Here is a 21,863-nt window from a genome sequence, read left to right as displayed (position 1 = left end):
GATCAAATTTTCACTGTAAAAGGGATCCCTTTTGTTGATTTGTCAGAGTCAACTCCAAAACTAAGCTCCATGGTGCAAAGCTTTGGCTGGCTACGTACTAGACAACACCAGCATAGTTAAGAGTTCTTGAAAGCAAGATTTACCATATTATAAAGGTAAATGCAATGTGTTTCATGGCTACCTACCACTTTGCTACTACTGCTGGCAACTGTTTAATCATATGAAAAAAAAAAAAAAAAGGACCAAAGGATATTGACACACTAACATGTAACAATCAGTAACAAAAAAAAAAAACAACAAACCAAAACCAAAATACATTACAATATAGTAAATTGTAGTGCTCTTTTCTAGTGTTAGTGTAAATACATGTCCTCCAAAATTACATGAACTGAGATTTTTGACAGGAAGAATGTCAAAGGCCAAGGTGAAAGTTCAGAAATATAATCTAGCTTAGATGAAGGCATGCATGAATAAAAATTAAAGGGCAGAAAGTAGTTCTTAAGAAATAGATAATTCCTAGTTAGTCAGTATTTATTATCAATTCCCATATCTTTAACATTGCTTGGTGATATATTTTGCTCCTTTTCAGATAGACTGTATTTCTCCCTTTTACCTCTTCCTTTCCTGTTATGTTTTTTGGCACCTGTCTCCTTTCTTGCATTTTCTTCCTCTTTCCTGGTTGCATTTTCCTTCATCCAGCAACATCTCCTTTTACTACCTCTCTTATATTCCCTGCTTTTAAAATGACTGTGAGGAAGATTCCCAAGGTTGGTATTTAAAGTTTTGGCAGTCTACTGAAAGTACACATATCTCCATGGTTTTGTTTTAGGGTTTTTTTTTGTTTTGTTTGGTTGGTTGGTTTTGTTTGGGTTTTGATTGCTTATTGGTTTTGGGTTTTGTTTTGTTTTGTTTTGTGTTGGTTTTTTTGCTTAAGGAGAATTTAAGTTTCCGTTAATATGAATCTAAATGTTCACCACACAGAAATGTAGATGAAACCTGGCCTGTGGGTTGGTTGCATGTTGCACTGGGTCTTTTGCATGTTGTATTGAATTTATCTAAATGGCCCTTAAACGTTGTTTTATTTCAACATTTTCTTCTCTATTTATAAAACAATATTGAGTGCGTAGTGTTTTCAAGTAGCAGAGGTAAAACATGCAGATAATTATAGTACAGTGTAAAACAAAACACAACGCTGAAAAAAAGAGGCATATGCCATGAGTGAAAAACAGGTATTTTACTCCAGGGATTAGAAAATTCTTTATAAAGCACAGACATTACATAGTCTTCTAACATAATAAATTCACCAATGAAATTAAATTAACTATTAAACAAAATGTGGGTTTCTATGCAAACTAATGAAAGATTATAAATCCAATATTAAAAGTTCATTACACTTTGAATTATATTTGATTTGAAATGCTTTGCACAGGAAATACCTAATGGAACTATTAATGAGAATCATACCTGCAGTTTATGATATGAGCACTCAGAGGTAAAAAAATTCTTAATACATTTCGGGGAAGTAAACTTAAGGGAATGACTGTTATTCTACTACAAATATTTAAAAATATTTTTATTAAGAGGCCAAAAACTGACCATAATATTTGTGATTGTGAATTGAGAAAACCCTTTAGCCTTTTGCTTTCTTGAAGGAAGCAACAAACTAAAAAATGCTCATTTTGTATCATCATGGACATCAGTGGGGCTGGGATCCCTTCACAGAGTGTATCTCATATCATAATGAAATCTATTGTTTGATTAAGATCTGTGATAAATATTTTAAACAATCATGTTGACCCTTAGGAACCAACCCTGATTATCAGAAACAGGGTACTGTATCCTAACAAGTAAACTACTATTGGACATTGCTCTGCATAAAAACTGAGTGGGATTATCCCAGGGTTAAGACTCTTAGACAATTTTAAGTTTAGATAATTTTATAATTCATACCTGACTCTTGAATTTAGTGCAATGGAAAGAGGAAATACAACAAGCTTTTTCATACTTCCAAATGAGGAAAAAATCTATTCCTTTAATTAGCCTTGGTGCTCACCTCAAATTACATCATTCTGTCCCACTACACAAGTGTGGCAGGTCTTCAGATCAAGTAAGCCAGCAGGCAGCATAACTTAAAGTGCTCCCCATGGACTGTGTGCTTTGCTCTTCTCTGATAGTGTTAAAAGTGACATCAACAGTCATATTTGTTTTTAAACGCTATAATTTTATGACAGCTTAAAGAAATAATACGCTTCATCAATGTTGCCAAAGACAAATTATTTCTCAGAAATGTTTATGTCCCAAACGGATCAAACAGGAGGCATATGCACAAGGGTCTGTTCTCTTTATATATACCAAGAGCAGGAAGGAGTCACAGGTATTCCAGAGGAACACAGAGCTACGCCAATTTAGAGGATATTTAAAAGCCAGAAATGCTTTTGAGCTATGTATTTAGGGATAAGTAGTACTGCTGTATGGAGTGCTGCCACTGTACTCAGATCAACCCTATCTGTTGTACACGTAGTAACAATGAGAACACAAATATCTTCTTTCAGCTTGTACTGTCTCTGCATAAAACCATACCAACCAAATACACATAGGGGCATTATGTTTCCAAAAGAGGTTTAAATACAGGTTTAAAGACACATTCCTCTCTCGTGCAGCAGAACAAGGATAACATAATCAGATAAGCATACTGTATTCCACAAGGTGTGTGAGCAGGAATCATTGTATCTATCTTCTCAAAACAACAGAGAAACACGAATGGGAACTTTCTGACTTCCTGTATTTTGCATTTAGTCACAAACAGAGAATCTCCTTCTCACTTATTAAAGGATAACAGAGAGCTACTACAGAGTTTTCCAGCTTTTCCATTCTGGAGCTGGCTGATGCGATTATAGTCTGTAAATCCTGAGTTTTAAAATAGTACACAGTATGGTTCTGAGACCTGTTTACAGTTCTCAATGCTTTCTCTAGTTTTGATCTGCAGACTTCTACTAAGTTAAAATATGTTTCAGTATAAGAAATTTAAAAAAGCAAGAAACTAAAAAAACATGAGACTACAGCAGTAGCACAGAACAGCATTAGAAGTGATGAATGCTCATTTCATACTATCCCATTCCAAAAAGGTTCTTACTGTATGAAGCCAGCCTTTCCAATTAAAGCTTTGTTGTGAAATATGTACACACTACTAATAAAAATCATAAATAGTAATAAATGACATCTTCTCTTCTTTTGGAAAAAAAAAAAAAATCTATCTGGAGCCCTGAAAAATACATCTTTATATTAAGCAGAATATCACTGAAAGCAGAATTAGCCTAAATAAATGCCTAATTTACAGCTAATGATTTCAGGCTAATTTCATTGAATTCCTTAACTTCTACACTTCGTAGTGACTGTAGAGGAAATCGAATGTGCATAATGTATGACCTGACCAAAAAAAAAAAAAGTAAACTCCTTTATTTAGGCATCTCTATTTGTCATCAACACTGCAGCAGTAATGGCATTCTTCCCACGATTTTAATAATGCATATATTGATTAGCTTATCTCAGACCTCCACTGCCTCCTCATGGGTGTCCCTAAATCTCTTTAGATGAAGAAACACAGAATGTTTAAATCGAACGATGAAAATGCAATGAGAGGTGCATTAGTAAAGCTTACATTAATCTCTGTTATTAGAAAAGCTGATATTTTTTGCTTTTAATGAATTTTAAAGAGTGCAATTAAATTAACTCAAGATGTTTCACAACCATAATGCTTTTTAAAAATTGGGGTTTACTTCAGTATTACATTCCATTGTGCCACCAGAAAAAGTTGAAGCAGGAATTGTCCAGGTGCTGTTGTTATAGATGTGAAAGGGTTTCCAGGGAATTATATATTTATGAATCTATATTCATTAATTTATGAATCTATAATCATAAATGCTGTTTATGCTGTTAATACAAACATACACAGAAGACGTGGTAGCTCTTCAAAGAATGAAAGTAAAAGCAAGCTGTGTGCATGATGCCTAAGTTACTTAACTTAGATTAACTGTAACATGTACACAGTTATTAATATGATTTTAATAAAACATTATTATTATGCTTAATCAAACAACAAAAACTGCAAGATAATTAAATAATGTTTCTATGAAGAGCAGCATTTTTATCATTGACTGACACCCCTGCACATACAAATACATTCTAAGACTTTGGCATAGACACAATTTCTTCAGAAGCTGAAAATTGACAAAATGAACCACACTACTTATAAAGTTCAAACAAAAAGCAGTTATGTGGGTGTATTTAGGATAAATTCCAAATTCCCTTGTCTAAAAATCACCTCACATTTAGAATGTAACAATTATTTTGACTGCACTGACATCTCTTTCTAGTTGAGTTCAAGCTCTCCTCTGGCATAGATTCAAGCATTTGAAATCTTCATCTAAATCTTACTCTTAAATTTTTAAAGCCAATCTTAAATAGAAGTATTCCAATGATAAGAACCAACTTCTTTTCATCTCTTCAATGAAAGTCTGAGACATTCCAGTGGTCCTTGTAAATTATAGAGAGGTTAAACATGTTTTTTTTTCTTTAAATTACATTTTTAAGGGGAAAAATATAATAAAATCAGTTTGTAACAACACTTTAGAAAAAGGATTCAGGCATAAAATCAGATTTGCATTTATCATGCCGTTTCCCAAGAGCAGTCAGTTAAAATGCTTATAAATAATGTTCCCCTGCTGGGGTTTTCTTTTCTCTAATGCAGAATTTACCCGGGTTCACTTCTGGCTTTACCTGGCGAAAACAATTCTTCACAGAAGGAAAGGTGTTGTACTGATATATAAGACCAAAGCTGGAAGTTTGGCTCATTTAAAAGATTGGTCAGATCAGGTAGAGACCTAAATTGTTTACTGAAGACTGATTTTCAGAACAGACATTCAGGAGGATAAAATGAAGTGTCAGGTGATTCTCAAGAATAAAATTCAACTACTCTTCATTTTCACATCCAACACTGAGAGCTAAGTTCTGTTCTTAAGCAGGGGTCCAAAACTCTTGAAAAAAATCCCCAGATTTTCAGTGTTGTACTCTAGTTTTAAGGTAGATAGTTCAGCACTTGTAGCACAAAGACTTTTTAGAAGCTTTTTTTCTTATGTTCAGAAATAAGCTAAGCTGCTCATTCAGATACAACCTTTGTATGTCTGTTTCTATAAAAGAAACTTTAAGAGAAAGTCCACAGTGTCCAGGGACAAAAAAAAAACACCCCAAAACCAGTTTAAAACCGCCAAATTGCAAATGCAGATTTTCACAAAGACAACCTCAAGTTGACAAGAGTTTTGCACTGGTTGTTTTTCCTTCCTTCTGTGCAAGAGATATTTGAAGAGCAGACAGGGTAACCTAATTTCATGGATTATGTTTTGTTCTTTTTTCACAGGGAATCAGAATAGCTACAACTAGAAAGGCCTTACCTTAAACTAGTGAAGTGCTACAGAACAGGAAAAGAAAAGAAGCCATATTTCTAAAAGGAACTAAAATGTTCTAGCTTTGACAAGACTATAGATTTGTGTCTGTATGTATCAGCATGTGGCAGAGAAGATGATCAAAAAGAAGTTAGAAGAAGATCTATTTTTTAAAGTCACTTCGCATATATTCATGGTACCTTTTCTGCAGCACTTCTCATCCCTAAAAGTTTTAAGCAATTCCATTGATTGGTGAGTGACAGAGAGATCACTTAGACCATTACTGAAGGCTTGACATCTTTATGATGAATTCTGGGGAACTTTCAAATAGCTTACAGAACAATATGCAATATTAACATTTTATGAGGCACAATCTAGATTTAAAAATCTAGATTCTTTGATCTAAGAGGAAAGATAATGTTTTCAGACACTCAGATATTGTTCAGATGACAAAAGTTTTGTTGTAACAACCTTACACAAACCTTTCTCTAAGTCTTGCTTTGGCTCAAGAGTTGTCTTTGGATAAGGGGTTTGAGTTAATGTCATGCCATTGAGTTAATGTCATGTCATAGCCAGACAGCTGGCTAGAACAGAGACCTTAGGCATTTCATATATCTTCACTTTCATGGAGGGAAAGGTAAAAAGGGTTGGTGGTGCTCCATAAGTCATGGATCTCTTGGCCTCACTGTTTCTGTGATAAATGCCTGAAGTCCCAAATAAAGTCTTGTGAGAAAGACACATACAATGCATCGCTTCTCCAAAAGGAAGACCTAGGAAATGTGATCAAGCTGTCCCTTGCAGCAAAGCATTATATTATAGAATCTCAGAATAGTTAGGGTTGAAAAAGACCTTGAGATCATCTAGCTGCAACTCCCCTGCCATGGGTATGGACACCTCACACTAAACCATGTCACCCAAGGCTCTGTCCAACCCAGCCTTGAACATCACCAGGGATTGAGCATTCACAACTTCCTTGGGCAACCCATCCCAGTGCCTCACCACCCTCACAGTAAAGAACTTCTTCCTTATATCTAATCTATTACCTTAAAAAAGCCTTGTGCACTGACAGCAAAATGGTTTTTGTTCATATTTCTTTTTGGCTTTCTCAGCCATTAGGTAAAAGACAGACCCCCGAAAAATCATACTGCCACTAACTTCCATCAGTCTGCTATTTGCTGAAGCTGGGTGTGCTTTCCCAATTACCTTTCACATGGTTCCCTGTTCCTTCACAGAACAGTTTCTTCCCAGGTACTGTTTCATTCAGCAATTTTTCACCTTTATTTTTGCAGGACACCAGATCCCTAATGGGTTTCCTTATGGCATCACTATAAAGCAGCCACTGAGGTACTAGAACGGTGATTTCACATTCAGACATGAATAGACTGAAATGGCATAGCAAATTAAAAGCTATTTACCTGAAAGCAGACAATAAGTTCACATCAGACAGATGTGAACTTGACTGAACACATGAAACACACTTAAAGTATAACTTTACTACAAAAAAATCCTGTGTGAATCTTTGTATGAAGAATTTTTCAGCAGTATTGTGTTATTTTGGGGGTTTTTCATTTGGTGGCTTTAAAAAAAATGCCACAACTTCCCATACAAGTGTTGGATTTAGGTTCCCTTTTACTACATAGCTTAGTCCAGAACACTCCCCATACGATGCTCTGCTATTGCCTTTCCATAAGAATTTCCCGATGAAACTAGTTTGATCCATAGACAATTACAGTCAGTTATTACAGCTGGTTCAGGGTGCACACAGTTGTGCATTAGAGCTGGTACCAACTATTCTTTTCACAGAAGTTCCCAAAACCAGTATAAAAATAGGGTTTCAAATTTAATTCAAAACCAAATTAAACATGAAGTTTAAATGCCTGATCTAGAAAAATTATCAGAACTAATTATTTAACCCTCAAATAATATTAAGTTATTGCTTGTTCTGGCCATGAAAACTACCTGTTTTGTGATAGGTGTATGAAAATGCCGAACAGCTGGTAGCAAACACTCCCTTCTCCAAAAGGCTGATTTTCTAAACTGTGTTTGGAAATCATAGCTACTACTCTTAAGCAAGTTCAGTTTTAATTGTTTCTAAAATATATTTTGCAGGGTATCTAGCTTTTCCCAATAAAGACTGTTTCATGCAACACTAACCTGCAAAACAAAAAGCAGTGACTGAAAGATCATTTAAAAAAATCATACCCTGTGAATATCATTCTGTTTCTGCACGGTGGGAAGATCTCCACCAATGGGTGCTTGCTGTTTTAATTCATCCTCTTTCAATTGCAGCCATGCCAAAAGTTCCTGAAGAGAGAGATGTAAACGCTTCCACTGGTCTGTACTGGCTTCCAAATGGGATCTGAAAGCATGTATTAAAGATATATTCAAACACAGTGATAATAAAAACCTAATAGTACAAGCTTATTTACTGAGAAAGATCTTAGTGTTTCATTAACTTAATGATTTTTAAATAGCTTCTGTAGCTTTGAATTAGTTTCTGGCAACACAGATTTAAATTTGGTTCCACAGTCCTGGCCTGAAACATCTGTTCTTTTCCCATGTCTCGGTTTCTTGTTTGTTTGTTGTTTGTTTGGTTTTTTTTTTAATTTAGTTTTTCTCTTCAGCAGTGCTGAATTGCCAGTCTCACTAAAGGTGCACAGTTATGCAGGACTAGCACGGAAGTAACTTAAGCATCACTTAGGATTACTATGAGATTAATTAACTAACATTTCAACTCAGAGAAGAGCAAGCATTTTTCTAAACCACTACACCAACCATTCAAACTCACACAAGATTAATGCTTACCTTCTAGGTAAAAGAACCAATTCCATCCTTTCCAGAAAATCTCATGAGGAAATTGTTAAAGCCAATTTCATTGGCACAAACATTACCAAAATGTCTGTGCCATTTGAACAGAGGTGTGAATAAAACTAATTGAATCATTGGAAAAATTAAAAGACAGAGTACTACTTCATGCAAACAAGGTCTCCACCGTAAGGACATCATCTAAATATTTTCTCTGTGTATGTGTAAATGTGTCTTTTTAATACTCGGATCAAGTACTGAGCTACTAATTTTCAGCAACTTTTCTGTGGAGAGAAAATATGGAACTGAAACATCACGGAACTGGTCAAATCTTCAACGTTGTTTATACCATAGATAAAGCACAGTAAAATTTTGTCTTTCTAGACTTACAAATAAGCTAATTTTTAATTGCTGTTTGGGAAGAAATTCTTAATTCACTTCCAGTAATGCAGCAATTCAAACTGTATTTGAATCAGAAAGGTGTACTGTGTAACAGTAAAGTGATAAAATTTACAAAAGACAGATTTTCTTTTATTTCATATATTTTCTGTTTAACTTCCAGCTTTGTTTGCATAACATTTCTCTTCTTTTTCTGTGATTGTATACAAAATCACATATTTTCTGGCAGTGAAAATTCTCTTCCTATACTGCATATAGATTGGTCTATAAAAAAATATGATAAATATGTACTTAGTGTTTTGCAGACCTTATTACATAGCTTAGATATGGAAATGAGGAATAGTTGAGGGTGAAGTCGACTGTATTTGTTTGAAATGCTCTACAGATCCTGTCTTTTTTCTAACCTCTCATACCAGGAAATTGGAGTGGCAAAGAAAGAGAAAGGAAAGGGACAGATTAGCCGTAGGCTGACAGAAAGCTCAGCTGCTCTGGTATGTGAGCTCATGGAAAATTTTCTTCTTTTTTAAACTTAAAGGCTATGTGGGAGAGACACACATAGACCATGTTGTCTTTTGATCTCTGTTCTCACAGGGCAGCTATGAGCTGAGGCAAAACTGCCTCACATCACACACTGCTTGGGGAGGCCAGCCCTGCAGGCAATGAAGGCTGAGGAAGCTTCAGGATGCCTCTGAAAGCAGCAAGGAGGGAAGAGAGGTAGAGATGTGGCATGGCGAGTTGCAGGAGGTGACAACCAGAGCAAGGACCACAGGGCTTTTGGATTGGACGCAGTCAAGGAGCCAAGTTTCTGAGGCATGTTAATTAATGTCTCCCATGTTTATTCAGTAAAAGCAAGCTTCTACCTTCTCCAGAGAAGAGCAGCAATTGGAAACACAAGAGTCTTCCCTGCTTCCCCAGGTATGGCTTTACATGGTAAAAGTGCAAAAAGTGACCCAAAGTGGTTTTGTTACTGCTAATGTGCTTTGATGATTCCCAGTTTGGTGAGTATTTTTCTGGAACCCATCTTGTTCTGCCCTTCCTTCAGCTTTGGGAATACATGTTTATGTATGTGCACGCCAGTATACATTCTATGCATACACTCTATACTCATATGAGTGCATACACTCATATATTCATAGCTGTGTTCAAGACAAAACAGATAATAGAATTTTTTTTCTTTTTCTTAGTTTAGTAGGCTAAACTATGCTAAGTTATCCAAACAGAAGAGATGTAATAATGGAAAAGAATTTGGCTTCTCTTGGTATTTACCAGACTTAGAAAAAAATGCCCACCTAATTTGAGCAATAGCATGGGTCTTCTGTTTCAGCAGTCTAGAAATTAAGCTACATAAAGAGATTTGTGAAACTGATGCCTGGGGAACATTTAAAATGTCTGCTCTTATATCTCTTTTGTGTAAGCATTGTGAAATCCATACAATACCACATGATGGGAAGAAATAGCTCCAAGCAGGTAGGCTGCGAATAGCCTGTTCAGTCTGGTGGCCAGCAACATTTAAACTGAATGTCATAGAAGTTAAGAATTGTCTCTTATCATAATCAGTAAGCTGTTGAACACCTTCAGCCTTTTGCAGCAAGCAAATATTTTTGAAACATCTGTTATTTTAAATGTTTAATGCAAGAAGTCACTGTGATATAACTCGCTACTATTTCTGACTTGACTAATGGCAGTGATACATGAAACTGCAAAAAACTGAAAGACAGAAAGTACCATATATTTAATTATTGATATTTGGCCAACTGACAATTTTTCTTATCTTAAACATTGTTTCATTTTGGCAAGTTCGTGGGTAAAAGGCATATGAAAAAAAAATCTCTGAGACCTTTTAGGTTTATATCCTTCTTCTTTAGTTCCTCAGGAAAAAAAAAAAAAAAGAAAAAAAAAGGGATGAATGTGTCTCTTTCTTTAGCTACTAATATCTTTTCAACCTCATATCCTTCATTTATGATTAATGTTTAATGATTAATGTTATGAAGATGGTTTTTGTCATTACACAGACTGACCTCCCTCAGGGCCTGAGATGAAAAAAAGATAATATTTCATGCATTACTTTAAAAAGCACTTCTGCTTTTGCTGCTCTCTGAACTACTACCAACACACAGAAAGCGAGCAAGTGAAAAAACGTCCGAGACAACGCAACAGAGCTGGGCTGCCTCTTATAAAAGTTGTGTTTCTGAAAAGAAGCTTCCTGGACAATTTCTTCTGAAACAAAATCTTCAGCCCATTGAAGCCTGTACCTCCCTTTCATAATTTGTAACATTATCATTTATTATATTTTTCCTTGGAAGCAGAATTTTTTTCTCTCATGACACTACCTATGTCTTCTATTACCTCTGGATTTTGTTTGGCAATTTTGTCCACTCTCCACACAACAGCTATCAGCTTAAATAACTTACCTTCTCACTTTACAAGGCTATTTTTTGTTTTGCAGTGGAAATAGAAGCCTTAGAAATAAAGCTTATCATAAATACAGGTTGTTTAATCACTTTCTTTCATGTCTTGTTGATAAGTCATATGCAGATCTAGAAAAAGCCTACATTTAGAGGGGGAACAGTTACAGCTTAAACATCTTAATCACTCCTTCTGTAATTACAAAACCTCATCATATGCCTGAAATCCTAATCCTCTACTATCATTTTCACACCAAAAAGACCTAATCATTCTTACAATGTTAAGCCAACATTCAGAATAGTGAAAAGAAATTAAAAATGGACAAAAAAAGTGCTCTCAGAAGCATAAACCTTTTTACTGGCAAAATGCAGCATTTCATCCTACACAGCAAGTGTAGGCTTTTGTTTATATTCAGGTCCTACCTAATGTTTAGGGATTTCTTCCTAAGATCACTCCATCTGAGGTTCATGTTATCCAGGCGTCTCTGTAACAGGGCTGCATCCTCAGAGCCTTCCAGGGATCTCAGAATTTTCTGCCCATTTTCATCCAGATTGTGAAAGATGTCAGTATGAGCATCAATTTCCGCCTGTAGTTCCTATAGAAGCAATAGAAAACAATACAAGTGAGCTCTTCCAAAACCATAGAAAATATCACTTCTCAAAAAAGTGGAAAAATCCTCAGTGCAACATCGAATTAGCACAGATTTTGATTAGTGCTTTTATGTACCGTGTATGGCATACATGTTTCCCTTTCACATGAGGGCAATTTGCAATGAATAATGATCTTTTCTCCATACGGAGTATACTGAACAAAATTTAGAAAGTTGGAAGTCTAGCCTAACAGGCAACAAAGCAAGGACAAGATATGTTTACTGTGCTGATGAGGGAAGAAAATCCCCAACCAAACAAATAGAAAACCCTCAGGATCTCAGGTATATCTGACCTTCACATGATACGTCTTCCTATGCAACATTTTCAGTTTGAGCTGGGGACTGCAACACCGGTCCTGCTGCATGGCAATTCCAAGAAATCCACGCATCTGCAGCAGCTGAGCTTTGAAATGCCAAGTTCACTTACATTCTGTTGACAGAATGCATTTTGCAGCACAGGCCTCAGCAGTCAGTAGTAATAAACAGCCACTTTGTGCTGTATCAAAACACTGGTCAGGGCCATGGCTGTAGGAGGGCCTCAGAATAGCAAGGACCTAGAATATGCAACTAGAAGCTCATGTTGAACAGCCAACTTTTCTTATCACTTTGTTACTGCAGGCCAGTTCTACATTTCGAATTCATTTTTCGCCCTCATTTTTAGCATGGCTGTTTCTGCCAAAAGAACATTCTTTAGAGAGCTGCCTGGTACCAACATTCCTGCCTGCCCACACGCTCAATGCAGCCTTTGTACATTAGTTGCCCTTCTCCAAGATGTTTGCATGCTGCAGATCCACAAAGTCAGATTCATTCGCAAAAAAATAGTGGTTGAATCGAGCTCTTTAAAAAATATAAAAATAAAAATAATAATAATAATTTAAACATGTACACACATGAACACACATGTACTCTGTAAGTAGCCACATAGACACGAAAGTACTTCTACTTTCAAACAAAAAAGTACACAAAGACACAAAGAAAATGACCTAGTAAAGAAAGCTCTGCATTTTCTCGTGGGATACTTGGGCACTAAGATCTCTGATGGTGTTTTCTTGCTGCCTGAAAATGGGAGTGCTGAGGATGAAGTGTGAAAGGGGAAATGATCTATGGCATTTAAGAGCAAGACCCAGCTAACAGAGCATCACAGATAATCCCCAGTGGAAACTTGTAATTTTCTTCAGAAGAATGACTTTGTAGGAGGGGAGCACACGACTTATCTACTTGGCGTGTTCCTAATTGAATTGGTTTTATTTGATATTTTAATTGCAATGTTAGCTACACCTAACCACGAGTAGATTGTCCTTGGTCACCTATTTCTGTTCCATGTGTCATTTGCAAACACTGAATACCTATTTCTTGCACAGCAATAACTAGCATTGTATTTGGAGCAATTCTGAGGAGGAACATCTTTGGTACAGTACAGGAGATCTTATCCAATTATTTTACTTTACCGATGGTCATCCCAACAGTTAAGTAGTTAGGAATGTTTGGAATACTGCAGAATGCAACTGTATTATAAATATTGTATTTATTTATTAATGTTAAATAAGCAATTTTGTTTTTAAAAAAAATCCATTTTTAAAGTACATATTCATGTATAACATTCCAGGTATGAATGCCCTTACTTGAAAATGTGTACTCAATTTCAAGTCTGAATGTTGCTAGCTTCAGCTTCCAGCTGCCATATTTTATTTTTGTTTGCTTGACTGAAGAATACTCTATTACCAAATTTCTTTCTTTTGATGTATGCATTTGGAGATTTTATCTAAGCTAGGTTAAGTATCACAAATTTGATATAAACAGCCAAAACAATACGTAAGAAAGGATAAAGTTTGTGGTAAAAAAGTCAACTTTTAATGTCTGTATAGGTCTAATAGTTCCCCATTTAAAAGCTGATAAATCTGTTGCTGAATGAAAGAATTATAATATGAACTACCTGTTGCACAAAATTCTTAGGTTTCAGGGCGGTAATAGAAACAGCTGCCTTTTCCACAGCAAGAACATGTGCTGTGAAACATGTACATTGAATAACTATTCACAGTAGAAAGCTGTCAAAACGACCCCCTCTTAGTGTTTTATCACACATACACTCATTCATAGCATTTTGTAACACAATTTTTTTTAAAAAATGTACTTCCCCATTTTTTTTTTTGAAAAAGTATTTCATAACCTATACACTTCATGTTTTTCTCCTGACACACACATATTCCCAAAAATAAAATCAGGCCATATCTTTTTTATTTCAGAATACTATATGGTATCACAATAAATTTGGACAGTTAGTTAAATTGGCAACAAATACAAAAAACTGAAGTACTCTTATCAAAATCTTAGTATTAAAGACCTGGTCTTCCTTATTCCAAATTACCTGTGTATACTGTACTTTGAATGCTCTTAAATTTAGTTTATTACAGATATGCAGAAAGCATGCCTGATAAAGAAGCATAAGAACAGAAATATTCACTCCACTTTGGTTGGTGCATTTCAGATCCTTTCCTCTTCCTAAGAGAAGCAGAGTGCATACAGGAAAAAGTCCTATACACTTTTTATTTGTTTTCTGAAATAAGTAATTTCCATGTTTCAAAAATAAAGTGAAAGACTAATATGAACTTTATAAGAATAAAACAGGAAAATGTATTTCATCTCAGAAACTACTAAGTTATTTGAAGAAGCATACTGTCATTACACATCATACCAAGAAACACATAATATAGACTAAATGTAGACTGCTTATTGCATTTTCATCTTTTCCAATGTGTCCAAACACATGGAGGAACTGTAGAGGATGAAAACTCAATCATGGTATAATTCTACGGAGTTATAGTTGGACTTAAGTTGACTCTGTATGCTGCATTTTTGCTGTAGTGGTTATTACTGAGGGTGGGTGGAAATAGATTCCTTTAAAAAGAGCAGATAGTAAAATGAAAACCATCTTTTTTGATCACAAGTTACTGCTTAGAGTGAGCTTCACTGCTTAGAAAGAACCATAACTCCATCAAGTGCAGATTTGCAAAGAATATCAGAGTGAAATCATCATTTCTTAAGAAGAACTATAAAGTTAGATGATAAAAAGTACTGTAATATTTGTTTGTAGAAATCTTGCTGAATAGCTATTACAGGTTTCTACACATTAAAAATGTGTTTATATTATTATACTACAGAGAACTACATTACAGAACTAAGAATGATAAAGACATGAAATAAACTCATTGTAAGCACAATCTTCTTGGACAAAATAGGGCAAGGAAATTGCTCTGGCTGTATCACTTTTGTCCAGAGCCCTTGAAACATCTACGCATGATTTCAGGAAGAAGTACACTAAGGCTGTAAGACAGCACACCTAATATGGCTACAAAGCTAGTGGCTGGATATATTTCTCATTTGCCTCAGTTCTTCCCCTTGGAACTGCTGCTAACATTGTCCATAGAAGCACACATCCTCACTGTCCTAATCCTCTTGGTAGGTAAAAGAAATTTACCTGTGGCTCCACATTTTGTTTTACATGGAGCCCTGTAAAACATAGCAGAGCCATCACTGTGAAACCTAGTGCACTGAAAGTCCTGTCAGCCTTCACATAGCAGAGATAGTCCCGTAAGAATACAATATGTCTTGAGATACTTTATCAGAAATAATTAATCATATCCCACATGAAATACATAGGCATGACATATAAAGGACATGCCACATGGCAAAATCTGTCATTATTTTGGCCGTACACCAGAGAGGGATTGGTAGGCTGGAAGTAAAATGAAATCCTAGAAAGAAGGAACTAGTCACATGCATTGGGCTATACATGAGTCAGACTAAGACATGGAAATTAATGCAGCATAGATGACAAGGTAGAAACAAAATTAATTATGCAATAATTTAGAGAAATTACAGAATTTAAATCCTCCTCTACAGACTCAGTTCCATCCCTGGAATTGTGCTTTGCATTTCCAGTGAAGTATTTTACATTTTCTACATACTGTACAAAGTTACTAATGAAATAAATGTCATTAATTGAGGTTTGGGGGATTACAAAATTAAAGACAGCACCATCTAATAAAGGAAACACAGAGGAAAAAAATGAACTTTATTGACAGTAATTAAAAAAGTCAGTCTGCATAATTGCATACATGTACTCAAAACATCATCAAGTAATACCTGTTTGGCTATACATAGCTCAGAAGTACTAGACCATACAATAATGTTTCTGTAATGCTAATACTGAAATAGCTAGGAAAGCTGTTACTCAAAACAAGACAAAGGTCATACACCTCTATAATCCCTCTCCATCTCTGTAGTTAGGTGAAATAATCATCCCTTTCATATTTATATTAACAGAGCATATTTTATTTCCCCTAGATAATTTCTGGGAAAAAAAAACAAGCAAACAAACAAACAAAAACCCCAAAACCCAGATTAACATTTTAATTAGCTTAAGTTAGCAGCATATATTCTTAAACCTCTTATACTGTACAAAATGTATGAATGATGTAATCTCCCTTTTTTCCATTTTTTTCCTACCTTCCTTTTTTCTTCCTCACCCTTTAGCTTTCCTCTTGCTTTCTTCCATTCCTCACTTCCTTTTTCTCCTCTTTTCATTCCACTTTTCTTTCCTTTTTCTCTTTTCCTTCCTCTTTCAATTTTCCCCTTCCTCTTTCTTTTCCAATCTTACTTTTCCATTCTTGTTTCCCCCCTTCCTTTCCCTTTCTGTTTTTTCCTTTCTTCCTTTTTTTATCCCCCCCTTTTACTTTTTCTTCTCCGTCCTCTTTTTCTTTATTTTCTTCCTTCTCCATTCCTGACTTCTTATTTTCTCACTTCCTTTCCCCCCTTTTCCGTCCCTTCTCCTTCCTTTTCTTCCTTTATTTAAAATACAACCTTTGCTGATTAAAAATCTTACTTTAATGTTCTTTTGCGGTGATCACAAAACTTTGAGAATGTGGGTTTCTTGCCATTTTTATTTTGCATTCTCATTAGGTTAAACATCATTTCAGGTGCCTGGAGAATACAGAACTTGCTAACTTGTTGAAAAAAAAAAGAAAAAAAAAAGATTTTTTGTTCTAAGAATGCTGCTGAACATCTATACAGAATACATGTATGCTCTATGGACTTGAAAGGAATAGAAAGGCTATTAGGGCTTGGAAAACTCCAAATTTTTACCAACAGGGAAGTTCAGCTGGTATAACCAAAAACGGTTCCCGCTTCAAAGAGTTTTTTCATAATCTCTTTATGGCTTGTACAGATACATGAAATTGAGTCACTCTCTGAATTTTGCAACTCTGACCAGCACAGCTTAGGAATGGATTTCAAATTAATCATCCTACTTGCCTTTATTTAAATACATCTAAACTCCTGCACATTTCTGATTCTGCCTGAAGCATTAAATTCTGAGGGTTTAGAAAGTTTGTGATATATTTTCCAATGTCCCCATAGGTTCCAGCAGCCTTTGAAGGCACAAAGATCCATATGCACATAGCAGGATTTAGGGGATCACAGCTTTTTCTTCTATCTGTTAGACAGAGGAATGGTTCTGTGGGTGTTAAAGTTCTGGAGATGTTGAATTAATGGCTACAGCATAGCAGGTCAAATGTATTTTAAGCATGAGTATTACATTCAGTGCAAAGTGCACTTGATCTGTGCTTGTTTCTAGCAGTAGAAGGCCACTTTGCACTATTCTTTATGGCAGTCTGTCCTTGTGAGCTAGTCATTATCTTCAAAGTATTTGAACAGAAAGAAATTTGTACTTTTTTTTTTTTTTTTTTTTTTTTTTTAGTAAGATCATTTGTTCTAGACTGAAAAGACTATGAGTTAGGTTAATGATGGAACAAAACATTGAAGTATTTCTGTTTCTCAATATACTACTAGGTCAGCTGGAGTTCTGTCTTTTAAATGTTATAGTTCTAAGAACTGGTTGTCAAGTTTTGTTATTTGTTTGGTTTTTTAGATCAAAATACAACTAATTCAACTAAAGTTTTGGAACCTATTTTGTTTCCAAAATATCTAACAGAAAGCATCTAACACTGATGAGTATAATATTTTGTTATATAGATCACCTCAGCTAACACAACCAAGCTGTTTCTTTCACAACGAATAAAGTAGGAAAGAAGCTCTCAGCCCCTCCATCAAGCTTTTATATCATTTGCTTTCCCAGTCCATAAGCAAAACTTTTATTGAGTCTTAGAATGAGAGCATTTACTGAGCAATTTACATAATAATAAAAACTTCTCAAATGAGATTTAAAATGTAATTAAAGCACAGACTAATTGAGTTAAATGTATTGTTGTGAAACGGCTATACATCACTATGCCATGAAGCCGCCTATTCAGCTAGCCTATGGCACGACCCCAATTCCATTCTGGTATGATTACATCTCTGAGTTTCATGCTAATGACATGATTAAAAAGAAAGATAAAAAGGTCGTTTCTTTTGGGAAGATAAGCTTATGAATATCATTAAGGCATTTCTAGAATGCCAACGCATTTTTCCAGATGATACAGGAAATAAGAGTTAGTCCTCTAAAAGAGAATCAAATGTTGGTTAAGTGGAAGCTAAAAGCAAAACATGTGCTCAAGTTTTTATTGTACAGATCATCATTCACAAGGCTGGCTTTTCAGACATAGCAGAAAGCCTTACACTTCTCACCTGTTCATAGGGAAGTAATAAACCAAATTTTTATGAGACATCTAGCAATTCATTTGTATTCAATTATAATTAAACATAAGTTATTAGATAATTCCATGAGGTTTGGGGAATCTTATGGATTTCTTGGTGTTTTTCTGAAAGACGGAGAAAACCCCTTAATGACTACTTTCATTTATATGTAAGTAAGATACAAATAAATAGATAAAATAAAGAAACCAAAGCTTTCTACATTTATAGAGAGAGTTTCACTTAGGATTTGATCCATCCAAATACTTACCGATAGATTACAGAAGTATAGTCTGGTAATAGTAACTTTAATGAAAATGGTTATTTTTACTGTTTGCTTATTTGCCTTGTCATTATATCTAAGATGGAAACCATAATTAGAGAGAAATATCATGTGTAACTATATTACTACATTCAGCTGTAGGACCACCAACACAAGAAGGATGTGGACCTGCTGGAGCAAGTCCAGAGAAGGGCCACAAAGTTGATCAGAGAGCTGGAGCACTTCTACTATGAAGACAGGCTGAGAGACAAATAAAGCATGTGTATTAAACTGGGAGGTGTCAGTGTTCTGTGTGTCAGAAAATAAGCCTCCTCTACCAAGAAGCCTGTAAATAGGCTTAGATCTCTGCCTTTCGAACCTTTTTATGAGGGTTCGATCAGTAGGAGGGAAATAGCATAAACGTAGTCATACACACAATTTTCTGACAGCAGAACCATTAGGCTGATTACAAACTAGCAGTTTTCTAGATTTTAGAAAGTAGTGTGCTCTTAAAAAAATATGCAGGTCCTGAACCCTGTACTTCAATGCATGTCCCGTTATAATCCTATTATACCTGTACATTCTGTCAGCACACTCACCCTGTCAATCTTTGCTGCAGTCTTTCCAAAGCAAAATAATTACACAGCTACTTTCTGCATGTCTAATTTTTCTTTCTCCCCTTTTTCCAGAGATGAAACAGTAGCAGCACAAAGGCAGCACAATTGTCTACATGAACATTTATTTCCACTCAGTTACTCACGCAAAGTCTGAAAATCGCACTGGATAATTTGGACAGCATCTAATGCCACTGACATCCTAGCACTTCAAATTAATACAGATTTGCTGAGACGCTCAGAGCTTTGCCCAGTTATGTTTTGAGTATCTCCAAGAATGTGGATTCCACAGCAGAGCCTTTTCCTGTGTTTGACCATACTCACAGAAAATAAAAAAAAAATAATAAAAAAAATCCTTATATCATCAGAAATTCCCATGTTCCAACTTGCCCCTATTGCCATCCTGTGACTGTCCATCTTTAAGAAGAGTCTGGATCTGCTGGCTACATCCTTGTTAACAGGGCCCAGGATAGAGCTGGCCTTTTTTTTTCCTACTCATTCCCCCTGCAAGGGCACACTGCCAGCTCATCTCCCAATTATTGTTGACAAAGACCTTCATATTATCATACAATTTTCCACAAAGCTGTTTTCTAGTCAGTTGGCCCCAGCATGCACTGCTGCATGGTTTAAAGCTCCCTAACTTGATGTTCTTCTGGGTAACGTTTCACTCTCACAGACTCTCAGTAGGCTTGGCACCTTGGAAAGTCCAAAAGGCACACCCTGCCAGTGAAAACTGAGATAAGAGAGGCATTGATTACCTTAGACATTTGCACGCCCTTAATCATCACGTCCTCCACCTCGCTGAACAGCGGGCCCACATTTTCTTTAGCCTTCCTTTTGCTACTAGTGCACTTCCTGTCTCTCACTGCTGTTCACATCCCTCTGTGAAGGCCCTGCTGACCTCCTGTTTGTCACCCCTAGCTGGTACACAGGTAGTTCACTTCCTGCTGCAAACTCCTACAACCACAGCATACCTCCCACAGGTAAGGACATTGCTGTCTCCTGGCACAGGAGGCACACCGGGCACCCAAAAACGGCTAGAGATTTGATAGGTGGCACTTCCCTGAGGACTTCTTTCTGAGTCAAAGCCTCTGACGGAAAGTTCCTTCAGCTGGTGTTGCTGCCCTGCCCTCTCGCACATTAGCACAATCACCATGCAACCCCCAGGAAAACTTCTGGCCTCTTTGCACCCTTGCTGCAACAACTGGCTTGCAAAATGCTCATGACTTCCATAGTACAAAGGCATTTTTCAGAATACATGTTGAAGTAATCTTATTAACGTATGTTTGTGTTTTCTACAATATGCGTGGCAATTAATGATTTTATGAAACCAAGTGAAATATAGCATATTTTAATGACATATTGTAGAATATATCACTGTAGAAAACTAAATTTTAACACACTGAATCCAAAATCTTGTATATATATAGAGAGAAAAAAAGTGAATGAGGGATTACTTAAATTTAGAAGGTGAGAAGGTAAAGATAACAAAGTTATCCGGGTTACTCTGTAGTATGAGAGTGCTCAATCTTCCACTTTTGTGCCAAGGAGTGCAGTTTGCTCACAGGAACAAAGCCAGAATTTACATTTTCTGTCTGGAAACAATTTAATTTTTTTTTCCCCTATAATCCTCTTTGAAGTATCTCTGCTGCTTTCATCAGAGAATTAAAAAGGTCTGTGTATGGCTTTTAGTCCCACAAGACTATGCACAAAAGTAAGACACATGATATGTTTTATATCTTTGAAAAAAAAACCTATATTGCAAAAAAAAGGATCCCATAATGATTATATGCTAACATCTGCATATGAAGTCTTGATAATAGGAATTCCAGGCTAGAGGTGAGAGAAGAGGCAGAGAGAGAGAGAGTAGGTAAAAAAATTATATCCCAGAATTAGTTGTTGAAGTTTCTGGATATTGTCTTGACCCAATTGAATGAGCATAAGAAGTTGCACAGATTTAAACAATGAAATTAGGCAACCTATGGCTGAAACAGGGTAAGTGTAATATCCCTAATGGCACTCGTAGCAATAATCATTGTTATGCTATTCAGTGTAACGCCACTTATCCCTATTATCTTCTGTCTACATACGTTTGACATTTAATCAATTTTGGGTAAAAATACTTCTAATGACATAGATGCATTGATAATTCTGACAGAGTAATGTCACTATTCAATAAATACTGACTGAGCAAGGGATAATAGTGCACCTGCATTGTGCACTTATTCAGTGCTAAGTCTCATCAAGATTAAAACTTCCTTTCACGCAGGTTGCTTTTGTCTCTAATACCTACTGAGTTAAACTGAAATTCTCCTGAGAACACTAGTGTAAGAAAACTTTGGCTGTATATTGAAAAGCTTACTTACTTTCCTCTCTTAAGTATGAGAAACCTTGACAACTGGCAACTCAAAAAAAGAGAACAAGCTAGCTAATAGCTACAAATTCTCTAAAACTTTCTGGAAAAGGCAGCTTGCTTTATCTCAGCTCCTTTACCAATGTACTTCTTTAAAAAAAAAAAAAAAAAATAAAAAAGTCGAATCTAAGAATTTTCCTGTATTCTTCAAACAGTATCTATATATTTGACTTGCTAATAGAGAAAATTCAGAAGTCTCCTTCCACACCAGTGACTTTTCTGAAATAAATACCCTTGCATATACAGA

The 21,863-nt window shown here is 35.7% G+C and overlaps 1 protein-coding gene across 13 annotated transcripts in view; it reads right to left on the bottom strand.

Moving 5' to 3' along the window:
• The window catches only part of DMD (dystrophin), a 1,176,091-nt gene that overhangs the window by 187,847 nt on the left and 966,381 nt on the right, over positions 1-21,863 (bottom strand). For all 13 annotated transcript variants that reach the window (XM_065677219.1, XM_065677222.1, XM_065677220.1 and 10 more), the window contains 2 exons: positions 11,471-11,643; positions 7,641-7,797 (listed from right to left, as the gene is read on the bottom strand). In XM_065677219.1, the coding sequence (XP_065533291.1) occupies positions 7,641-7,797; positions 11,471-11,643 (330 nt within the window). The remainder of the gene's footprint in view (positions 1-7,640; positions 7,798-11,470; positions 11,644-21,863) is intronic.

This window comes from Lathamus discolor, chromosome 4 (genome assembly GCF_037157495.1).
Source record: "Lathamus discolor isolate bLatDis1 chromosome 4, bLatDis1.hap1, whole genome shotgun sequence".
Lineage (NCBI taxonomy): Eukaryota > Metazoa > Chordata > Aves > Psittaciformes > Psittacidae > Lathamus > Lathamus discolor.
Note: the sequence above shows the minus strand (reverse complement) of the source record. Positions and strands in the feature narration are given on the sequence as shown.